Source organism: Lithobates pipiens, unplaced genomic scaffold (assembly GCF_037356315.1).
Source record: "Lithobates pipiens isolate NorthernLeopardFrog02 unplaced genomic scaffold, aLitPip1_a1.2 Scaffold_13, whole genome shotgun sequence".
Classification (NCBI taxonomy): Eukaryota; Metazoa; Chordata; class Amphibia; order Anura; family Ranidae; genus Lithobates; species Lithobates pipiens.
This window is the reverse complement of record NW_027507718.1, coordinates 7,354,971-7,377,514: the sequence shown is the minus strand read 5'-3', so window position 1 is coordinate 7,377,514 and position 22,544 is coordinate 7,354,971. Positions and strand designations below refer to the sequence as shown.

General features: G+C 42.7%; 1 protein-coding gene across 4 annotated transcripts in view; it reads right to left on the bottom strand.

Annotated features, from left to right (window-relative positions):
- Positions 1-10,038: 10,038 nt before the first annotated feature.
- PTCH1 (patched 1) overlaps positions 10,039-22,544 on the bottom strand; it is a 132,670-nt gene continuing 120,164 nt past the window's right edge. For all 4 annotated transcript variants that reach the window (XM_077474807.1, XM_077474806.1, XM_077474809.1 and 1 more), the window contains 4 exons: positions 19,904-20,003; positions 18,912-19,166; positions 18,167-18,695; positions 10,039-11,258 (listed from right to left, as the gene is read on the bottom strand). In XM_077474807.1, coding sequence (XP_077330933.1) covers positions 18,168-18,695; positions 18,912-19,166; positions 19,904-20,003 — 883 coding nt within the window. In that variant the 3' untranslated portion in view covers positions 10,039-11,258; position 18,167. The remainder of the gene's footprint in view (positions 11,259-18,166; positions 18,696-18,911; positions 19,167-19,903; positions 20,004-22,544) is intronic.

Sequence of the window (22,544 nt, the reverse complement as noted above, 5' to 3'; positions counted from 1 at the left end):
GATGACACTAATACATAATAATGGCACTGGGGTGGATGGCACTGGGGCGGATGGCACTGGGGGAGGATGGCACTTTTTTTTTATTTTTTTTTCACACTTACGGCCGCTGCAGCCATTCATCTCTCCCTCCTCACACGCTGTCTGTGTGAGGAGGAAGAGCGGCGCTGCAAGATGATCTCATATGTTTACATATGAGATCATCTCACGTTGGACACGCCGATCGCGCTGTAAACGGCCGCTGTGATTGGCCATTTACAGCGATCTGTGTTTGCCTGTCTCCGGGGGACACGGCAAACACAGAACTTCCCCGATGCGCGCCCGCGGCGGCGCGCATTGCGGAAGTAAACATCAGGACTTCCAGGGACGGCCATCCGGACGAAAGCGCCTGCTCTACGGCCGTCATTAGGCTATAGGGCGGGCGGGAGGAGGTTAATGTGCATAACGAAGCCAAGGAAAGATGGAAAAATCTCCAAATCTCCTATAATAAGGCTTACCTATAGGCACTATAAATATCTCCTAAACTTGCACCGTCTAGGAGATATTTACTATATACGCTGGCGCTGACATCATCGCCGCATGCACACTGAAGAACCTGCCCGCTTGTGCAGTTTCTTCGGGGCCCATGCCACGATTGGCGGCACCCACGTGCATGTACGGGAGTGACGTGATTGCGGCTCAGGCCAATCACAGCACCGGAGTCCACAAACTCAGAATTGTCTCTGGGAAACATGTTGGCACCGATTCAAGGCATCATTCTAAGGTAAGTATTTCATAATGAGCTAGTATGTGATGCATACAAGCTCATTATGCCTTTGTATTGCAGTTTTTCTTTATTGGGGGGTGGGGGTTTGGAGGTTTACAACCTCTAAGACAGAAATTTTTGAAAAGGATGAGAGCTGCTTTCCAAGACTTAGACTGGGAGGGAATATTAGCATCGATGAACACAGAACAGAAATGTGAATTCTTCAAAAAGACTGTATGCAATCTCATTGCAAAGTATATTCCCATGGGCAATACGTTTAAAAGGCTAAAAATAAAACCTATGTGGCTCACGGCCAAAGTTCAAAAAAACTATGAAGAAATTATTAATAAAATAAAAATAAAACCTAAAAATGAAGGAACACTATCATTGTTAAAATGTTACAAAAAATATAACAGAATATGTAAAAAGGAAATCAAGGACACAAAAATTCCAAACGAACGACAGATTGCAAAAGATAGTAGGACAAATCCCCAAAAAATATTCAAATATATTAATAGTAAAAAGGTCAGGTCTGAGCATGTATGCTCTTTATAAAATAATCTGGAGTGGGTGACTGGGGACAAAGAGGAGGCAAATTTATTAAATACTTTCTTCAGCTTTGTGTATACAAAAGAGCATGGGGGAGCTCAAGTCCCTAATGGGGATGGTATTAACACAGCCCCAAATGATCAACAGTGGCTCAAAACTGATATGGTGCAGAACTATTTAGATAGGATAAAAGTGGATAAAGCACCTGGACCAGATGACATCCACCCACAGATCCTAAAATAATAGAGCTCTATCATTTCAAAGCCATAGTTTCTAATTTTTAGGGATTTGCTAATGACTGGAATGGTACCACTGTATTGGCATAGGGTGCCCATATTTAAAAAGGGATCAAAGTCTTTACCAATGAACTATAGACCTGTTAGTTTAACTTCTATAATGAGGAAGATGCTGGAGAGTTTATTAAAAGACCACAGAGATGAGTTCTTGCTGTAAAAAAAGTCCCGGGGGTTGGTTACCCTCCAGTCCAGTTTGTTTCTTCCCTGTATCTTTAAAAATTTATAGTCTGGGATGTGGTACCATTTTACTTTTTGATCAAACCCCATCTATTTAAATATTTTACATGTTCTGTGGGGAATAGGAATAAACTTTATGAAAGCCGTCGCTGCCGCTCCCCCCCCCCCCCCCCCAAGGGGGAATACAAGCTACTGCTTTACCTCCCTTCCCCCAGGGGGGAAATGTTCTGGATGAGGAATCCCCCCTGGCTTGCTGAGACCACACACACATGCTCTTTGGTTTGGTGGGCTGCGTTAGCAAACTTTCAAGGACTAGGTCCCTATTATAGTGTCCATCCCCTGAAGGTGCCCATTTACCACATAGTGATGACTATGGTGTTCTGTGTCCCATGATGTACGATAAAGAAAAGAAAATTGTAAGTAAAAGCAAACATTTTTACTGTAAGAAGATTAAACAGATTTTAAAGCTGCTTCTGAATTTTTTTATTTTTGTGAAAGAGGGATAGGTCAACTATGCTTAAAGTGATTGTAAACTCAAATATATTATAACCTTTGTTTTAGGAACATATTGAATAGTGTGTGTGTTTTTTTATAATAATGAAGCTTAATACCTTCTTTGCCCAGCTCTGCTGTGTGGTTACATGTCATCTCTCTGCTCTCCTTCTTGATCTAAAGAGTACAGTGGGAGGGGCTGAGATTCCCCTCTGATGCATGCAAGCTGGCAGAGAGAAGACGTGACACACAGCAGCCAATGCTGTCCCTGAAAAAAAATCAGCAAGAGTAATGATTCGAGCGACTGATGAGGGGCAAATTGTAATGGCTTGATGACGTCAGAGCATCTCCAAAACTGCAGCTCTTGTGGGAGGTTCCCTGTCTGCAATGGGAAGGACCTACCAAAAGTGGTCCAAAGAAGGAAAACCTTAGCCGCCCTCTCTGAAGACAGGGTCATGGGAGGCCAAGGCTAATTGATGCACATGATGAACGAAGTCTGCCCTATGCAGTCCAATCCAATAGAAGAGCTACTGTATCTCGAATTGCTGAAAAGTAAATACCGATTCCTATAGAAGGGCGTCAGACTTATAACACACATGCTGACCCATGTCCACAGCCAAAAGAGCCTACAATGGGCACGTGAGCATCAGAACTGCACCAATGGAAAAAGGTGGCCTGACCTGATTAATTCAAGATTGGTTTGAGGAACACAACTATGACATCTCAAGCATCTCTGGGATGTGCTGCAAGCACAAGTTTGAGCCACGGAGGCCCCACCTCACAACTTACAGGCTTGGTGCCAGATACCACAGCATACCTTCAGAGGTCTAGTGGAGTCCATGCCTCGGTGGATTGTGGTAGGTGGTCCTGTTATGGCTGATCAATGTACCATTTGGCTTCAGCACACACAAATGAAGGGGATTTAAAGGTTGAAAATCCTTAAAAGTGCCCAGTCACACTTATGTGTTGTGGCAACACGTGCTAAAATGCATTGTCAGTAAATTACACCCCAGTGCACTGTACAGTAGAGCAAAATGCACTACAATGTACCGTTTGGAAGACAGGTTGCCCATTAGCGCATGCCATATTGGACAAGTGTTAGGGCAATGCAACAAATCATGAAAGTGTGAATGGGCCTTTAATATAAAAAAAGTTGAATATTAAAATGTCTTAAACAAAACTGGTTGACAAATGCAGCTGGGAATGTGGATTTCTTGTGCACCCCACTAGAAGGGCTGGGCAGCAATTTTATATCATTTCAGTTAGCTCTTGCAGATTGACAAAATATTTCTCTATGTAAAGGGGTGTGGAAGGGGGGGGAAGGGCATTGCCCTTCACTTATTGGGCTATCAATAGTGCCAACATTTTAGCAGCTATAGCAGCTGAAATGGTGACAATAGTGCAGTAATTACACAGCAGAAGGCAGACACTGTCACCCTTTCAAAGGAAGTGGCTATTCAATGGTTCTACTGAAAGGATTAGCATGTATTTACTTTGTTCCAAGGGGCACTTAGAAAAAGTCTTTTAATAATGAATTTGACCATAGTTCTACTTTCATTTAGAAAAAAAAATCCTCCCCTCTCCCTACAACACACAATCTCATTTGCCAAATGTATAGATACATAGATAGTAGAAATTATGATCTGTGGAAATTTAGTGAAATCACCCAATCTTGAAAAGATCAAGACACATGTCTTTAGTGTTTGGGGGAGCCAGTGCTCTTTTCAATTTTAGCTCATTTTCAATTTATGGATTTGCAATGACAATCTATACATATTATACTGTACTACAATAAAACCACTTCACCATACAAACCGAAAAAAAGAAACCACAAAAACTAAAATACGTCATATAAGTTATGATAATTTTTATTCAGGTTAGAAATTCTATCAGTGTTCGAACATTAATATTTAGAGATTTTGTACAAATTTTTATTTCCAATGTTTGAAATGTAAACCACACTAGTTCACAAACAATGAAACACATTCTGTATAGTGAGAGAGTTATAATGGTCTCTTCTCTCTCTGGGTAACCCGTTCTCTGATGGAATGGTGTAGCAACCCCCTATGCATGTAGGTGGCCAACCCATAGCCATAGCAGGGCTAAGCAGTATTTTGTCTGGCGTAGTTTAAAAAGTGTGCACTGTACCCAAGTTCCATGTCTAACAAATGGTATCAATACATATAAACTCTTTTAAAAATATACTTTTGTCAAAAAAGACTTGATGACTACTATGTACACTACAAAAATAAATTTTCATATAAATAAATTATATGGCATATGTTTATCTTTGTAAATGAAATGACACAAAAACTCATGCCTGCCATAAAAAGGCAGGAAATGAGACCCAGTTTGAATAATTTTCCTTTTTACTCCTTAATCTAGAAAGCTATGAGTCTTTATTGTAAATGTTATATATTCTCTCCTATTTAACATTAGTAAGCACTCTATACAAATAGGAATTCAATTAAAAAGTAGCCCATAGCTGTAATAGTTTTTCCAATAGAAATAAAAAAAAAAAAATCCCTGCATCGTTTTGTTATAAACTGGCATGACAAATACTGTAAGAACACATTCTTAATATACAAAAATATAAATATTAAAAATAAAAAAAGGAACAAAAAATATTTGCCAGCTACGGTTCTCCCTTTGCCAATGTGACTATAGGAGACATATAAATATACTGTGCAGAAGGCAGCAGACACACTAACAAGGGAGAGGGAAGATATTTGGCAGTGTAAGAATGTAGTGTGGTACTTGGAGGGATGAGCAATGAAAGGCACTAGTATATTGTACCACTGCAGGTATGGCATGATAGCACAGTGATGCCTTCAGCTTTACATTTAGGAATGCTTAAATGATCAACAAATTTGTGTCCTAACAAAGAGCCTTACTGAGAGGAAAAAAGCAAATTGTCCCTGCTGACCTCACTTTCTGAAAATGCTACTTTCCTTACTGATATGCCAGTCTTGTGGATTTGTTCCTTATCAACTCATTGACCTTAAAAAAAAAAAACAAAAAAAAAAAAAAAAAAACACACACCACCTACTGCATGCACTGTATTAAAGCCAGGGAAGTAGCATTTTTGGAAGCAGACTCTGCATTTGTCTCCTGCTTCTCTTTGAGGTGGAGCACCAGTTTTAAAATGAATGCATTTTAAAACACTGCTCCTATGTAGCTGCCTGGTATCTAGCTTTATATATTTTGCCCTGCCACCTGTGCAGCAGAAAGCAGGGAATGGGAATTTAAACACGGTAAGCCAGGTGATCAAAATGCTGCTTTAATCTAATGGGGTTTCAGGTGATTTGAGCTAGGAGGGCACAGGGTGGACCTCAGCAGGGCGATAAGCCTCTTCATAGTCCAATAAGCAGGGAGGTGACACAGGAATCTGCAAAGATGCAGTAGTGAATAGCGGGGTCATCATCCAGGCTAAACAGTGTGGCAACGACTATGGAAATCACAAGATTTGGGGGCTGGTAAAACAGTTCACACCTATTTCAGCTGTTTTAGCATTTTAGCTCTATGGAGTTGTACTTTAAAGTGGTTGTGAACACTTACACATACCCAGTGAAAGGACTATTCTCAGGTGATACATCGAGATGAAACAAATCCTCCTACATAAGTTGTACCTGCTTATTTGCACTCCTCTCTACATCTGTTTAAAGTCCTGAATTTACAAGCTTGTCTGAGAGTTCAGAAAAAAGGTGGAGATCCGAAGTTACACTCTGCAGAGCTCAGCGAGGAGAGTGCTGAGAGCTGAGAGGAGGGAAGGGACCCACCCCCCATTCACATAGGAACAGAGCTAAGGGTGTCAATCAGCTGGAGGTCCCTCCCCCATCACCATTTTTCTCTTGGTGTCAGAAAAACTTATCAGAAGTGATTCATGCTGATCGCAGAGGAACAAAGCAGCAGGCAGAAATGTTACTTTGTGCTCCTAATTGAGACAAGTACACACTATAGAGAGATATGCTTTGTTCATATTTCATGCCAGGAGGTTTACAACCACTTTAAGTACTTTACCTCAGGGTGAAGTCTAGCTCTAGGTGTAAAATGACTTTTTGAAGACAGACATTGATTTACTAAAGGAGATGAAAATCTTCATAGAACATTCACTTCAAATACCCAGATCAGGTGAATACCAAATTCCCACTGAATTTCATCTGAACATGATTGGATAATTGAATATTCACACAATTTATTGTGCAAAGGTTCTCAATTCCCTTAGTAAATCAGCCCCAGACTTTGTAATATGAGTATATACAGTAATGGTAACTGAAACTGAAAATGCCAGCTTCATAAAATAGCTTTTGAACTGAAAGTACAGAGCAATTTGGTGGCATCTTACTTCTTTGCAGTATTTCGTTCCCACCTAGAAAACATGGGATAGTCAAAAGGGTAGAACTCTAGCCTATTTTTTTTTATGAGACACATTAATGCCAATATTCTTAAAGCTTTTTCATTAACACATATTTTAAAAAGGGATGTGCCTGCAGCAAGGAAACAACCTAAAGCATAGGGGGTTAGTTTACTAAAGAAATATAGGCTGTTCCCTCAGCAAAGTGAATTTTCACTTTACATTGGAATTTTCCTTAGCCAAGTGAATGAGATGAAGCTCTGCTGACTTCAATCATTTACAGGAAAAAAAAAAAAACACATTTCCTTGCACATTGGGTAGTCTATGTAAAGTGACATCCACTAAGCTAAATTAAATCCCTATACCAATTGAACATGCTCTATTCCTTTAGGAAATCAACCCCACAGACTGGATCTGTTTTGGCATTAAACCTGAATGTTGGTAATGGCAAAAAAAAATAAAAAAAAACAAAAAAAACACAACAGTGAAGCTTAATAGAATTGATGCTGGGTTTTGTCAAATAGGGAGTGGCAGGGGGTTTAAAAGTATCCCAGTTTTCAGTATTGGAATGTTCTCCCCTAGACTGGAACTTGATCATAATCTTATGAAGAGAGAATGGAGCATTTGATCACCTTAAAGAATTCCAGCTTTGATCTTAGATGAATGAAAGAAACCACAGGAAGTTTGAGCATCACTGTGCTATGTATGCCGGATTAGTGGGGTGAAGGTAGTTTTTCAGGTTGTGTCATATGGTTTAGCTTGAAACACATACATATTAGTGCTATGTGGTTATTACACTGCAAGCACACAGGGCAATGTTTGTACTGTCAATGGCAGTTGCAATCTGCATTGATGGCAGTGATCTGAACACAGAGATATTTATGGAGGTCTCAGTGTGCTTATGTAACAATAGCTTATCATGATAAGAAAAGGCAGCTATGTATTTCAGGTAAGGTTATTTAAAATTTCATTTTTTTTCTTTTTTTCTTTTTTTTTAAAGTGCCTTATTGATTTAAGAATTTCAAATAAAACTTCTTCTATGACAAAGCAGCATGCAATGTAATGCACTGCAACCCCACAATGGGACAGGAAGAAATCATACAGTATATCCAAGTATAAAAAAAAAAAAAAAAAAAATTATAAATCTTAATATTTGAATTAAATTAATAGTATAAAGGTAAACTCTGAGCAAACAACATATCTATGTATGTAAAAGAGGAAGGGAGGTAGATAGGGAAACCATTTACATTTTGTTTAGAGACAAGAAACACAACAAAACAGAATATTAGCACCAACATAAAGAGTGGGTATCATAAGCCATATAAAAACGAGTAAAACAAAGTTCTCCTCTATTCATTGCTTGAAGTGCTTTCACTTACAGGTGATACTCAAAAAATTTGAATATCGTGCAAAAGTTTATTTCACTAATGCAACCTAAAAGGTGAAACCAATATGCGAGAGACTCATTACATGTAAAGCAAGATAGTTCAAGCCGTGATTTGTCATAATTGTGATGTTTATGGCTTACAGCTCATGAAAACCCCAAATCCACAATCTCAGAAAATTAGAATAGTGTGAAAAGGTGCAATAGTCTAGGTCAGTGATGGCGAACCTTGGCACCCCAGATGTTTTGGAACTACATTTCCCATGATGCTCCACTACAATGCAAGGTACCAGAGCATCATGGGAAATGTAGTTCCAAAACATCTGGAGTGCCAAGGTTCGCCATCACTGTTCTAGGCTCAAAGTGTCCCACTCTAATCAGCTAATTAAGCCATAACACCTGCAAAGGGTTCCTGAGCCTTTAAATCAGCCTCTCTCAACCTTTTCAACACAGAGGAACCCTTGAAATTGTTCTCTGGTCTCAGGGAACCCCTGCTAAAAATTAGAAATCTACAACTCATGATACATTAATGTGATGGTCAGTGGGAAGAATGGTACTTACATTTGTGGTCATTGGGAAGAATTATCTCCTTACAGATAGCTAAAACTATCAATGGTGTGACTGGGAACTTATCTGAGAGGCAGAAATTGCCCAATGCTGAAGGAACCCCTAGCAACCTCTGGAGGAACCCTGGTTGAAAATCACCGCTTTAAATGGTCTCTCAGACTGGTTCAGTAGGAATCACAATCATGGGAAAGACTGCTGACCTGATAGTTGTGCAGAAAACCATCATTGACACCCTCCATAAAGGAGGGAAAGCCTCAAAATGTAATTGCAAAATAAGCTGGATGTTCCCAAAGTGCTGTATCAAAGCACATTAATAGAAAGTTATGTGGAAGAAAAAAGTGTGGAAGAAAAAAGTGCAGCAGGGATGACCGCAGCCTGGAGAGGATCATCAGGAAAAGGCCATTTAAGTGTTGGGGACTTTCACAAGGAGTAGACTGAGGCTGGAGTCAGTGCATCAAGAACCACACACAGACGGATCCTGGACATGGGCTTCAAATGTGGTATTCCTCTCGTCAAGCCACTCCTGAACAAACGTCAGAAGCGTCTTACCTGGGCTAAAGAAAAAACAGACCTTGTCTGTTGCTCAGTGGTCATCTTTTTCTGATGAGAGCAAATTTTGCATCTCATTTGGAAACCAAGGACCCAGAGTATGGAGGAAGAATGGAGAGGCACACACTGTAAGATGCTTGAAGTCCAGTGTGAAATTTCCACAGTCTGTGTTGATTTGGGAAGCCATGTCATCTGCTGGTGTTGGTCCACTGTGCTGTATTAAGTCCAGGGTCAACTCAGCCGTCTACCAGGAGATTTTGGAGCTTCCTTCCGAAGAGAAGCTCTATGGGGATGCAGACTTCTTTTTCCAGCAGGACTTGGCGCCTGCCCACACTGCCAAAAGCACCAAAACCTGGTTCAATGACCGTAGGATTATTGTGCTTAATTGGCTAGCAAACTCACCTGACCTGAAACCCATAGATAATCTATAGGGCAGTGCCAAGAGAAAGATGTGAGACATGAGACTGAACAATGCAGAAGAGCTGAAGGTCGCTATTGAAGCATCCTGGTCTTCCATAACCCCTCAGCAGTGCCATGGCACACCGCATTGAGGCAGTAATTGCTGCAAAAGGGGTCCAAACCAAGTATTGAGTACATACGCATGCTTATACTTTTCAGAGGTCCAATATTGTTCCATGTACAATCCTTGTTTTATTGATTGCATGTAATATTCTAAGATTGTGGATTTGGGGTTTTCATGAGCTGTAAGCCATAATCATCACAATTATGGCAAATCACTGCTTGAACTATCTTGTTTTGCATGTAACGAGTCTATGGCCTCTTTCACACCAACGTGCCGTTCAGGCCCGCCTGTCAGTTTTTCAGGCGGACCTGAACGGGTGCTCCATAGAGCTCTATGGAGCGTCGGATGTCAGCGGTGACATGTCCGCTGACATCCGACCCGCTCCGATCCGAAAAAGTGTGACGGAGGAAAAAGCTATTTTTCCATCCGTCTGCGGATCGGATCGGATGACGACGGGCACTGCGGTCCGTCGTCATCCGATCTCCCATAGGGGAGAGCGGCGCTGTGACAGGTCCGTCCCTGCACAGTGTGCAGAGACAGACCTGTCATCTCCCTGCTCAGCGGGGATCGGCGGAGTGATCCCCGCTGAGCAAACGGACATCCACGGGGCGGATCAGAACTGATCCGCCCCGTGTGAAAGGACCCTAACTCATATTAGTTTCACCTTTTAAGATCCATTAGTGAAATAAATTAACTTTTGCATGATATTCTAATTTATCAAGTATCACCTGTACAAGACGGGAGAGGCAATGTTTGGCATACCACTTACTGAAGAGTGTAAATGGAGGTGATGGCTGATCAATGCAACTGGCTTAGAACAACAAGAGCTTGCCATTTAACAGCAGTGAGAATGCCAAATCTTGCCAATCCCCACATCATAAATGGACATAAGTGGAGGTGCGAGCTCACTTTTTTTTTGCCAATGAGGATGTAAGGTCCTTTAGTAAGTGCTCATGATGGAGAGGAGACTTTGCAGGTTGTACATAAGCACACCAAGACTATGCACAGTGGGACAGACTGTACAGTAAATTATCACATGAGACAGGTGCACACGAGGACAGGCAAGGAACAACATCAGCGAAGACAAATTCTTCATATCTGTCTATAAGAATAGAAATACTCACGCATAGCGTGTTTGAAATGATCAGTAACATACTACCACAGGGTTGTGATATGAACATTAAACATCAAAACACAAACCTTTTACACATATAAACACCTAATATATAAGCAATATTTGCATAGAAATTATACAAGTCCATTATACAATATTTAAGCAGCAGAAAACAAATAATGCTGAATCTTATATCTAGATGAATTAAAATGTGACAAGGATCCTGTACATTAAGTAGAGAGGGCAAATCTGCTTTGCCCCATCTGTTAAAAGGGAGTCAAGAAACTCCACTGTTATACTAACTTTACACAGTTTTCTGTATATTACATATTTATACACCTTTTAAATATTTTTAAACAATATTTAACACATTTGTACAATAGATTACAGTAACAATGAACTGTTGTCCTGATGCAGCATGTCCATTATATAAAACCTCCAGCAGCTTTCATTAACCAGTCTGGAAATTTTGTCCCGTCTTTGGCCATCGATTATTCAGTACGTGTGGACTCTAGGAAAGAAAAGAAAAAGAATTTTCAGTCTCTTCATAAACGAAAATTTTATAATATATTATACACACGATAGATAGATAGTGTGCGAGTGCGAGTGTATATACACATACACACACACACACACACACTTTTTTTATTTCAGCAAAGGAAACTTAAAGAATTATACCTGAACTTGAAGATGACAAGTGTATAATGAAAAGTTTATATTTGTTAGCCATACATGTTACAATAATAAAATAGTAAAATCTACTATTGATTGACCAACAACCATGTAACACACGGACCTACCTTAGCAAGCCATATCGTTTATATCTTGTCAAGTAGACCCTGATTCTAAAGAGTTGTTGGTAGATCGTACAATAAGATTGCAATATAAATGGCTTGAGGCTATGCACACCCAACCTTTTCCAGTTAGATATAAAAACAGGAATAAAGACTGAATGAATAATGCATGCTTTTTCACTAAGGCCTTGTTCACACAGGGTGCAATAGCCCAAGTTTATCTGTACAAGTATGAACAGGTGTTCCGTGCATCCTTATGCAGGCAATCCCACAGATGTCAAATTTGATGCAGCAGCTGTACAGGCACAGACGCTGCTCCCCATCTTGACATCAGTGGGACACCTGTAAACACAGGCGTATGCTCCAATATACACAAGGCCCAAAGACCCCATAAACACTATTAGATATTCTGCAGATTTTTGATTTCAGATTTACCAAAACCATGTAGTGCAAGGGCTTGTCTGATTGCATACAAATTGAAACTCTTAAGGTTTGACCTCATATTATATGGTTTTGGTAAATCTGAAGACAAAAATCTGCAGAAAATCTAAGTGTGTACAGCAGGGGTCTTAAACTGGTGGCCCTCCAGCTGTTGTGAAACTACAAGTCCCATGAGGCATTGTAAGACTGACAGTTACAAGCATGACTCCCACAGGCAGAGGCATGATGGAACTTGTAGTTTTGCAACAGCTGGAGGGCCGCCAGTTTGAGACCCCTGGTGTACAGGGTCTAAGCAGATATTGCATTTATGAAAAGCTGAGCAAATAATAACAGAGCTGTAAAATAAAGTGTTATGCCGCGTACACACGATCAGAATTCCGGCCAGAAAAAAGACCGATGAGAGCCTTTCATCGGAAAACGCGACCGTGCGTATGCTCCATTGGAATTTAGCTGTCTGAATTTCTGCCAGACAAAAATCGATAGTTTTTCCGTTGTGAAAATTGAGAACATTCTATCCGAAATTCCGATCGCTTGTATGCAATTCCGACACGCCAAAAATCCTGCATGCTCAGATTCAACTACAAGACTACTATTGGCTACTATTGAACTTCCTTTTTATAGTCCCGTCGTACATGTTGTACGTCACCGCGTTCTAAACGATCGGAATTTGGTGTGACCGCGTGTAGGAAAGACCGCTTGAGCAGAATTCCATTGGGAAAACCATCAGAGCTTTTTCCGACGAGCATTCCGATCATGTGTACATGGCATTATGCTACATTTTTGACTAAACAGTGTGCTGTGGGCAGATATGTTAATTCTTCTAATTCTGTTATTAAAACGGTGGTCAAACCTTCAGCATTTTTAGGCTCCATGCACACTGAAAGCTCATAATTAAAAAAAAAAACTCCCAAAAACGTCTGTTTAACAGCCCATAAATTCCCCTCTATGTTATCCTATCTGTCCATGCACACATGGACGTTTTTGGACATTTATCAGCAAGGGCGTTTATGGGCTGTTGTCTGAATGCCCTAAAATTGTGTTCAAGAACAGTCCTGAGAACGCCAGTAAAAGCTGTTAAAACGCAGGTTAACGCTGTAAACAGAGCCCATTGATTTGAGTAGAAGTCGCACCAGAAATCAGATCATGATGATCCAAAAAAAAAAAAAAAAAAATTGAAGTGGTGTTTTTTCTCCCCCAAAATTCATACCAAACCCTTATCCGAGTATGCAGCCAGGCAGGTCAGGATAAGAGGGGGAACCATACCAGGCCACATGCCCTCAACATGAGGGGTGGGTGCTTTGGTGCAATCATCCGGATGCCACACCCCCTTATGATGTCATTGCCCCATCATGCCCCGGGCGGCGACATCATAAAGAGACGGGGCCTCCAGATTACATCAGCGGATGGCCCCTCCCCATGCCGATATAAGTCATTGCACACGGCAGAGCCAGCATTACTCTGGGTGATTGTGTAGAGTCAACATCGAAAGAAGAACAGAAGGAAAAGGACCAGAGGAGGGGGGGAAAGGGACCAGAGGAGGAGGAGGGGGGGGGGGGGGAAAGGGACCAGAGGAGGAGGAGGGGGGGGGGGGGGGGAAGGGACCAGAGGAGGAGGAGGGGGGGGGGGGGAAAGGGACCAGAGGAGGAGGAGGGGGGGGGGGGAAAGGGACCAGAGGAGGGGGGGGGGAAAGGGACCAGAGGAGGAGGAGGGGGGGGGGGGAAAGGGACCAGAGGAGGAGGAGGGGGGGGGGAGAAAGGGACCAGAGGAGGAGGAGGGGGGGGGGAGAAAGGGACCAGAGGAGGCGGAGGGGGGGGGGAAAGGGACCAGAGGAGGAGGAGGGGGGGGGGAAAGGGACCAGAGGAGGAGGAGGGGGGGGGGGAGAAAGGGACCAGAGGAGGAGGAGGGGGGGGGAGAAAGGGACCAGAGGAGGAGGAGGAGGGGGGGAGAAAGGGACCAGAGGAGGAGGAGGAGGGGGGGAGAAAGGGACCAGAGGAGGAGGGGGGAGAAAGGGACCAGAGGAGGAGGGGGGGGGAGAAAGGGACCAGAGGAGGAGGGGGGGGAGAAAGGGACCAGAGGAGGAGGAGGGGGGGAAAGGGACCAGAGGAGGAGGAGGGGGGGGGGGAAAGGGACCAGAGGAGGAGGAGGGGGGGGGGAAAGGGACCAGAGGAGGAGGAGGGGGGGGGGAAGGGACCAGAGGAGGAGGAGGAGGGGGGGAAAGGGACCAGAGGAGGAGGAGGGGGGGAAAGGGACCAGAGGAGGAGGAGGGGGGGGAAAGGGACCAGAGGAGGAGGAGGGGGGGAAAGGGACCAGAGGAGGAGGAGGGGGGGAAAGGGACCAGAGGAGGAGGAGGGGGGGGGGGGAAGGGACCAGAGGAGGGGGGAATAGACCATTTTTTTGTTTCGGTGAATGGATAGGGGTACAATGTACCCTTATACTCATTCACATAGGGTGGGGGGCCAGGATCTGGGGGCCCCCTTGTTAAAAGGAGCTTTCATATTCGGAATTAAGCCCCCCCCTGTAGATCCCGACAACTACCAGCCAGGGTTGTCGGGAAGAGGCCCTTGTTATCTTCAAAATGGGGACAAGGTGCTTTGAGGTGGGGGGTGCAGGGCCCTCTGCCCCAAAGCACCCACCCTCATTGTTGAGGGCATGTGGCCTGGTATGGTCCAGAGGGGGGGAGCTCGCTCGTCCACTCCCCCATCCCGACCCGCCGGGCTACATGTTTGGTTAAGGGTTTGGTATGGATTTTGGGGGTTCCCCTTAAAATCCATATCAGACCAAAGGGACTGGTATCGTTCGAGGGAGGGATCCCCACACCAATTTTGTTGTGATTTTGGCGGTGGTTCCCCTTTATCCTCAGCACACAAGTCGCACCGCAAGTTGAATCATCATGATCGGACTTCTATTCAAATCAATGGGCTCCCATAGGGAACCATTGAGGCAGAGAAATGCGGCTAAAAGCCAACGCCGCTAAACGTGCATTGATGCCAATGCAAAACGCGTAAAGCAGTGTTTCCTGCCAGCAATCCGATGTCCAAAACAACTTTTTTGGCATCCTGCTTGCATGGAGCCTTAATATTCAATGTCAATTTTTTCAATTAGGTCATTACACAAAACTAGAAATGACAAATTAAAAACAAAAGATAAAGCCTCACAATATTTTTCTGTCACCGTTTACCGAGGAGCTCACATAAAACCTCAGACCAGCAGAGAGCAGCCACTCTTTTTGCATTGGTATTTAATCAAAAGGGGATCACAAGGGGAAAAAGGACCAGGAGGGGAAAGGAATTTTTTTGTTTTTGTTTCGGTGAATGGGTAGGGGTACAATGTACCCCATACTCATTCACATAGGGTGGGGGGGCCAGGATCTGGGGGTTAAAGGGGGCTTCCAGATTCAGATAAGCCCCCGCCTGCAGACCCAGACAACCACCGGCCAGGGTTGTCAGGAAGAGGCCCTTGTTATCAACATGGGGACAGTGCTTTGAGGTGGGGGGCGCATGGCCCCCTGCCCCAAAGCACCCACCCTCATGTTGAGGACATGTGGCCTGGTATGGTCCGGGGGGGGGGGGGGGGGCGCTCGCTAGTCCCCCCCCTTTTATCCTGACCTGCCGGGCTACATGCTCGGATAAGGGTTTGGTATGGATTTTGGGGGTTCCCCTTAAAATTCATACCAGACCATGGATTTTTTTTTTTCTTCCCCACAATATTTTGCTGTCACTGTGTTTACCGAGGAGCTCACATAAAAACATCAGACCAGCAGAGAGCGCCCACTCTTTTTGCATTGCCATTTAATCATAAGACAAACACACAGTCCTGTTATGTGCATTAGCACTTAATTGTAAGGAATATACATTATGATGAAGTGCTAATGCACAAAATGCAATAAAGTCCTGCCAGACTGACATTTTATGTGTGTTTTACGATAAACACAGTTGCAATGTATAAGTGTGGTGGATTTACCTTTTTTGGAGCGGACTCCATTGGGGAAGCTCCTACATTGCATGTATGCCTTGCCATAGTGGTTGGCAACAGATTTGAAATGAAGGCTACGGGTTCGACTTCATAGAACTGGAGTGTGCAAAATCTGGTATGGTATATACAGCTGTGCATGGTAGCCAATCAGCTTCTAACTTCAGCTTGTTCAATTAAGCGTTAACAAAAAGCCTGGAAGCCGATTGGTTACTATGCAGAGCTGCACTGGATTTTGCACTCTCCAGTTTTAGTAAATCAACCCCAATGTGTTTGTCCATTACTCTCGACTTGCTACAATATAAAATCAGGTCCCTGGCAGAAACAGAACTGGTAAACAGGTAAAATGCATACAGAGTGCTATAACCAGAGAGACTGAGATTTTGGAAATGCTCTAATTAAATTTAGCCAATTGCTATTCAAGACATTGATCATATACAAAGTTACGTCAACTCATTAAAATTTCTGTCTGCCTAGATCCAGCACAGACCGACTGAAAGTCAGGATTGGACACTCTTATAAATATCTCTGTGAAGGATTTAATTTATCAAAGTAATGATAGATCTAGTAGTAGTTTGTTACATTTAGCTATACTTGAGTTTGTATGCAGTACTTTTTTGGCGATTTGTGTCTGCACACAACTGCAACACAGTGGTGTGAACCTGGCACATAGGAGACAAGGCATTTGCCTTGTCCATGTGGTGGGACTGCGCGGGAATAGTCGCCCAACGCAGACTCAACACATCTGGTGTGAACCAGCCCTTTACAGAGTGAGGCCAGTTGAATGAATAACTACTAGCTATCCTAGGAATATTGTTTTCATTTAATATTGCTGTTATGAAAAGGTGGCAAGTCTACAGTCAATCAAGATAATGGCTCTAGGCCAGTGGTTCTCAACCCTTCTAGTGCTGTGACTCCTTGATAAAAATTCCCCAGGTTGTGGGGTCCCTTAACAGTAAAATTATCTTCGTAGCGTGGATTTTCAGCACCCAAGGCATTACAAGTAATTTGCACCCCCTAACATTTAGCTTTCCTCCCCGAGTCCCTTCCACTCATACGGTATTAAAATGCCTTATTGTATATTTTAGGAAGTACCACTTTCTCTTTGTTTTCCTTTCTTTCCCTTTTATCTCTCTATCCTAATTCTTGCCCCCCTCCCATCCCTCTCTCTACCAGTCCTTTGTTCTCTCTCTTATTCTTTCTCTTCCTTTTTTCTTTGTTCCTCCCCCTCTTTTCCTCTCCCTTCCATGTATTGTCTATTTTTATGCCTTCCCTTAATCCTTGGTTGGGTGGGGGGTGGGGTGGAGTTATGAGTGCCAGTGCTGGTGGGGAGTTCTGATCAGCCAACTTAGGTGCTCTTGATCAAGAGTCATCTGCTGATCTGAGAACTGTAGTGGGGACTTTTAATGGCAACTATAATCACAGGTAGTGTTACTCACTGTGTCGCCGACTTTGTGGTGTCTCGTAGCAGTGACACCTATGCCAAAATCAGGAGATAGGGTCTCCTCCAGCCCCTCCCACTTCACATTCCTAACCAGCTCACCTATAGTCTCTTCCCCCCCAGCCATGCCGTGAACTGAATAGGCGGCTGCGAAGAGGCTGAGTCGGCGGCCGCGGGCTCCATGAACAGCCCAGCTCTGCAAGTGCAAAAAGGCTGCTTCAGGAACAGCCCAGGATTCGGTGACCCCTGGCAAATGGTCATTCGACCCCCAGGTTGAGAACCACTGCTCTAGGCAAAGGGCATCGCACCTTGAGTTCGCCTTAACAGTATGGAGCTAAAATGTTTCTGTACCAAATTTTTCTCCTTGTGCCCTTTATTCAATGACATTTTTCTCCAGGATCTAAATTAGATGTCAAGCCAACCCCCCCCTTTAGTTTTTCGTAAACTATAGAAGTTAAAACATGCCAGTTTGTTTGCTGCGCTGTCCATTTCCATTTTTGAATATTTCCCTTCACTTTCTATCCCAGGGATGTAACAGGAAGGGAGATGAAATCTCTCCAAAGTGAAGGAACTCCCCCCAGACAGCTGTCACTGCAACAAAGAGTTCCTTGCCAAGTTTTAATTACGGTCTGTATTCCAAATGAGGCAATTCAACCACTATTTGTCCTAGTGACAACTTCAACGGAAACACTTATGGTCAATCAAGAGTTTTAAAAGACAACTCACAGACATAGGGACATTAAAAAAAAAAAAAAAAAATGGATGTGAGCTTACCTTATTTTGAGAAATGTCCGTGTGTTCTTTCTTCACATTCAAAATCTTGCAGTTCTATCACTTCTACTTTTGAGTCCCTTTTTTCATACCGCACATTAGAAGGCACATGAGGGTCCTGGAAAGGTCCATGTTCATCTTCATGATACCCACTGTAGAACGGGTAGCTACCACGAGCACTGTGGCTACATAAAGAAGGATGAACTGCTACAGTAACTGAAGCAGAGGCAGTCACAGTAGTAATAGGCTGGCAGTATGAAGGCACTGAAGCACCTGCTGGAGCAAAGGCAGGTTTCCTGTTGTTCTGTAAGTGGGGCCTTTGCCCTGAGCGTTCTCTGGTACTAGTCCCACTATGCTTGTCAGCAGAAGATTCAAAAGCGTCTTTGCGAGGTCGGTATGGAGGTGGACACAAACCATCCCTTGGTTCCCACCTTCGATTCCTACTAGGTCGCCACTGTTGCTGAGTTCTGGGGTCCCGATTAGCTTGTGTCCTCTGACTTGACTGGCTCTGTCTGGTATCTGGTTGAACAACCTATGAAAAGAAAACACATTTTACTAAAAGACAACAGCTTCATTTATGTCTATAACACTCCTTTCGTCTCTCTTTTTTATCAGTGCTCTGATTTCCGGTCTTAGCATAATGCTGCTAAAATGAATGCCCTGGTCTTGAAATAAATAACAGCAGTACTGACATAAAAGTATGAAGGTGACCAGACATATTGTGCAAATTCCAAACTATAATACTCACAGAACACCTAGGGAAGACTGGGTTTCTCGTGGCCTCCACCATAACTTGATGAGGTGGTACTCCAGATGACTGTTGAGCCTCATACTGACGAAGCTCCTCACTGATGCCAGATACTGTTGTCTGAGAACCTGACTCGGAGTCTGAAGAATCAGATCCTGTAGGTGCTTGTCGTGTGAACACTGGAAACTTCACAATACTTGGTGGAGGAACTAAGCAAGGTGTAGGTAGCCGGTCTCTTCCATCAATGGGGGAAACCTGTTTTTTTTTTTTTTTTTTAACAAGTATATTACGGTTATTTAAATACCTCATCTAAATATATGACTTTTTTTACATTTTTTTTCAATATATTTGATTATTTGGGATACAATACTTCAACATTCAGAACTTTTAAGTCGCTGAACCAGAGCTAGTAAAGAGGCAAGGAACCAACACTTTTGTCTGGCTTTCATGCATGTTTTGGCTAAGGCCTCATTCACACAATATGTGCAAAAAAAAAAAAAAAAAGTGATGGAAAAGCTGTGGAGATTTCACTTGCAGAGACACAGGTTTACATCAGTTTTCATGCATGTTTCAGGGAGCTTTTATGCAGAATGACATCGGTTTTCATGCGTGTCTTATGTGCCCTGTTCATGCCACAATGCTGTCACATCAGTTTTTTTATTACAAAACTGCAAACTGCATACACTTCCTACGCAGAAAAAATAAATAAATCGACAACAGATACCAGTGTTGTGCTGTGAACATGGCACATAGAGAATTGCTTTGAGCATTTGCAGTACGTATGCAGAAAAACTGACAGCTCTGCACATGGTATGAATGAGGCCTTAGTGATTTGGAAGTATTGACGCCAGATAAAATCAGGGAACTGTCACTTTCAGAAAGAGGCCAACACTACAAAACCATTTTCCACTTGAGGTGTGGTAAGGGTGCGTCAACTAAACCCTGAGCATAAAAACTGCACTTTGATTTGATGTGAATAGGGAAATTCTTACCTCAGGGTAAGGTCCGAAAAACGAGAGGAGAACTGGAAGCAGCACCAATCCATTCAGAACTCCAAGGAGGGTTAATATTGCTAGGACAGCAAAAAAGTATCTGCAAGGTGGAGAATAGCAAATTCAGTATTTTCCTAATTAGTTTATATATACTAAAGTACAATTAGTATATATTACACTTTGTATATTCCATATAATTAAAATGACCTCCAAATTAGAACTGTATAAAACATGCATTTACAAGGCCCAAACAATGACACACAGCAAGACAAAAACAGTGGGATTTAGTAACACATATTTGAATTTACCTCAGATACTGTATCCCACAATTCAGTGTTAGTTTGGAGAAAAGAAAATGGTTATATTGTTAGGAAGACAGAAGGCTAGAAAGATTACTTGTATATAAGAAAATGCAACATGTGACTACAAATTATGGATCGAGAGGAATAGAAAAAAAAAAAAAAAAAAAAAAACGGGCACATACGCTGCTTATTAGCCAGAACTCAGAAAATAACAAATGAAGGAAAGGATCATTTCCACAAAATAGTCTTTACTAAAAAAAAGGAGAGAGAGACTTTTACTGCTGCTAATCCAAAGTGAACTTTTTGTGAAACTTACTATAACAATCTCCAATTAAACCTCCAGTTTGTCAGGTAAAAGTTTCTCTCCTTTTCCCCCCCTCGGTTATTTAATGACTGTACTCTTAGAATTCAGTGATTTTCAGTTTTACCACATAGCTTAAATGGCAAACCGTTTTGAACAGGGAACCAGCTTTTTGTCCAAGAAAATGCTTTCCATTCTATGGTATGCCTCAGCATTGTACGTAGTAAAAGGCTCCACAATGGCTGAGCTGCATTGCAGGCTAATCTTTTGTTGATCAATTTAGCATCTCTGAATACTCTTGTTTTGAGTCAGCCAATTCAAACATAAAGGCCAAAGTAATGGGGAAGAGGCGGGAAGTGCACAAGTGCATGTTGTTTCCCACCACTGAGGCTTATGGTCAGGGATTATTCAGAAATATTCAGGGATTAATCAGAAATATTCTAAAAATTAATGTCATTTGAGCATTTTCATTGTAGCACTTGAGCATGTCAACTGCCTGTTTTCTTTTGCAATAAAACGTGGAGTGAGAAACTTGGCAAAAATCTGTCTGGTTTGTGAGAATGAAAAGAATAGAGAGGCCTGCAATAGAGTCCCTTTTTTCAACAGGTCACATGTCCCTTCAAGATTTAACAAAAGAGGTTAACCAAGTTTTGTTTTCCACTATCTCTTTTGGCTGAAATCCTAACATACAAATAAACCTGGTTCTGTAAACATCTTGGGAAATCTTAACTCCATTAGCACAATGTAACTATGTAACTATGTAACAATCAGCAAGCCAATTTCCTATTCAAACGCAAACCAAGTAAAACTCAAAACTGGGATTTGGAACAATAATATACCCCAGAAACATTTGTATGTCATCCATCTAGCACTAGTATAAACAATGCGATTATATTTCTGTGAAGTCTATGTATACAGCGTTTGCGTGTCTCCTCCATTTTATTTAACACTGTTTAGCTAATCTTTCTGCCTTCCCAAAAGATTCGGAACTCTGGTATTCCCCTGGAACAATATATATTTTATGATCTCTCCATATCAACCCCCAAAAATTAGCTGGACACGTTGAGATTCAAGAACTGTGCAGAGTTAGGCCGGGTTCACACTATAGCGATGCGGGAACGCCGCGAATCCGCGGCGTTTACCCGCATCGCACACCTCCCGCCGGCAGTTCACACTGCCCTATGCGGACGGCTGGGAGTGTCAATGTTATGTTAATGACACCCCCAGATCCGTCGGCATATCGCAGTGCGATCTGCCGACTCGCACAGGAATCGGATCGCATGGTGTGAACCCCCATGCGATCCGATTCTGTTGCGGACCCAAAAAAGGGTCCCGTGCGAGTTTGCTGCGGGAGCGCTTCGAATTCAGCCATACTATCTGTATGGCTGAACTCGCATCGCTACGGAGATCGGATGTGATTTGCTGTGCGAATCACATCCGGATCTCCCCCCGCAGCGGTGGGAACCGGGCCTTAATGTGCATGAATTAAACAGCAGGGCTTATTAGGATGACAATTTTACCTCCTCTATATCCAAAGAGCAATAAGCATTTAAAAAAAAATATACCTGTAAATGTTAAAAATACAGGTGTACTTACCTAAACACCCGCTAACCTTCCCCTCAACCCCCCCCGAGCAGCTTATTTAAAGCGGAACTAAATCCTCCAATCCTTTTTAACCAAGGAAGCTGCCATCTTAGCCTCTCTATGATCTGCAACTGCCATGGTGCTGCACATGGATCAGTTATGACAACAGCCATTTGATGATTTGACGTTTGGTTGTGAGCACAAGCAATTGTGACAGTTAGCTTTCCCATCACTCCAGGAATGGGATTTTTTTTAAACCATTAAATGAATGGGTTTAGTTACGATTTAACTCCGTTGTACTGCTGCAGCCTGCCTCGATGCTCTTATAAACGCTGGCTGTGTCTGAGCACCACTAATTTAAAATGGGATTATAGATCGAAACTGGGAGATCCTCCATATGCAGCAGCTCTTTGCAAATAAACGAAAACTAGCTGTAAACGCTGGATAATGGCAT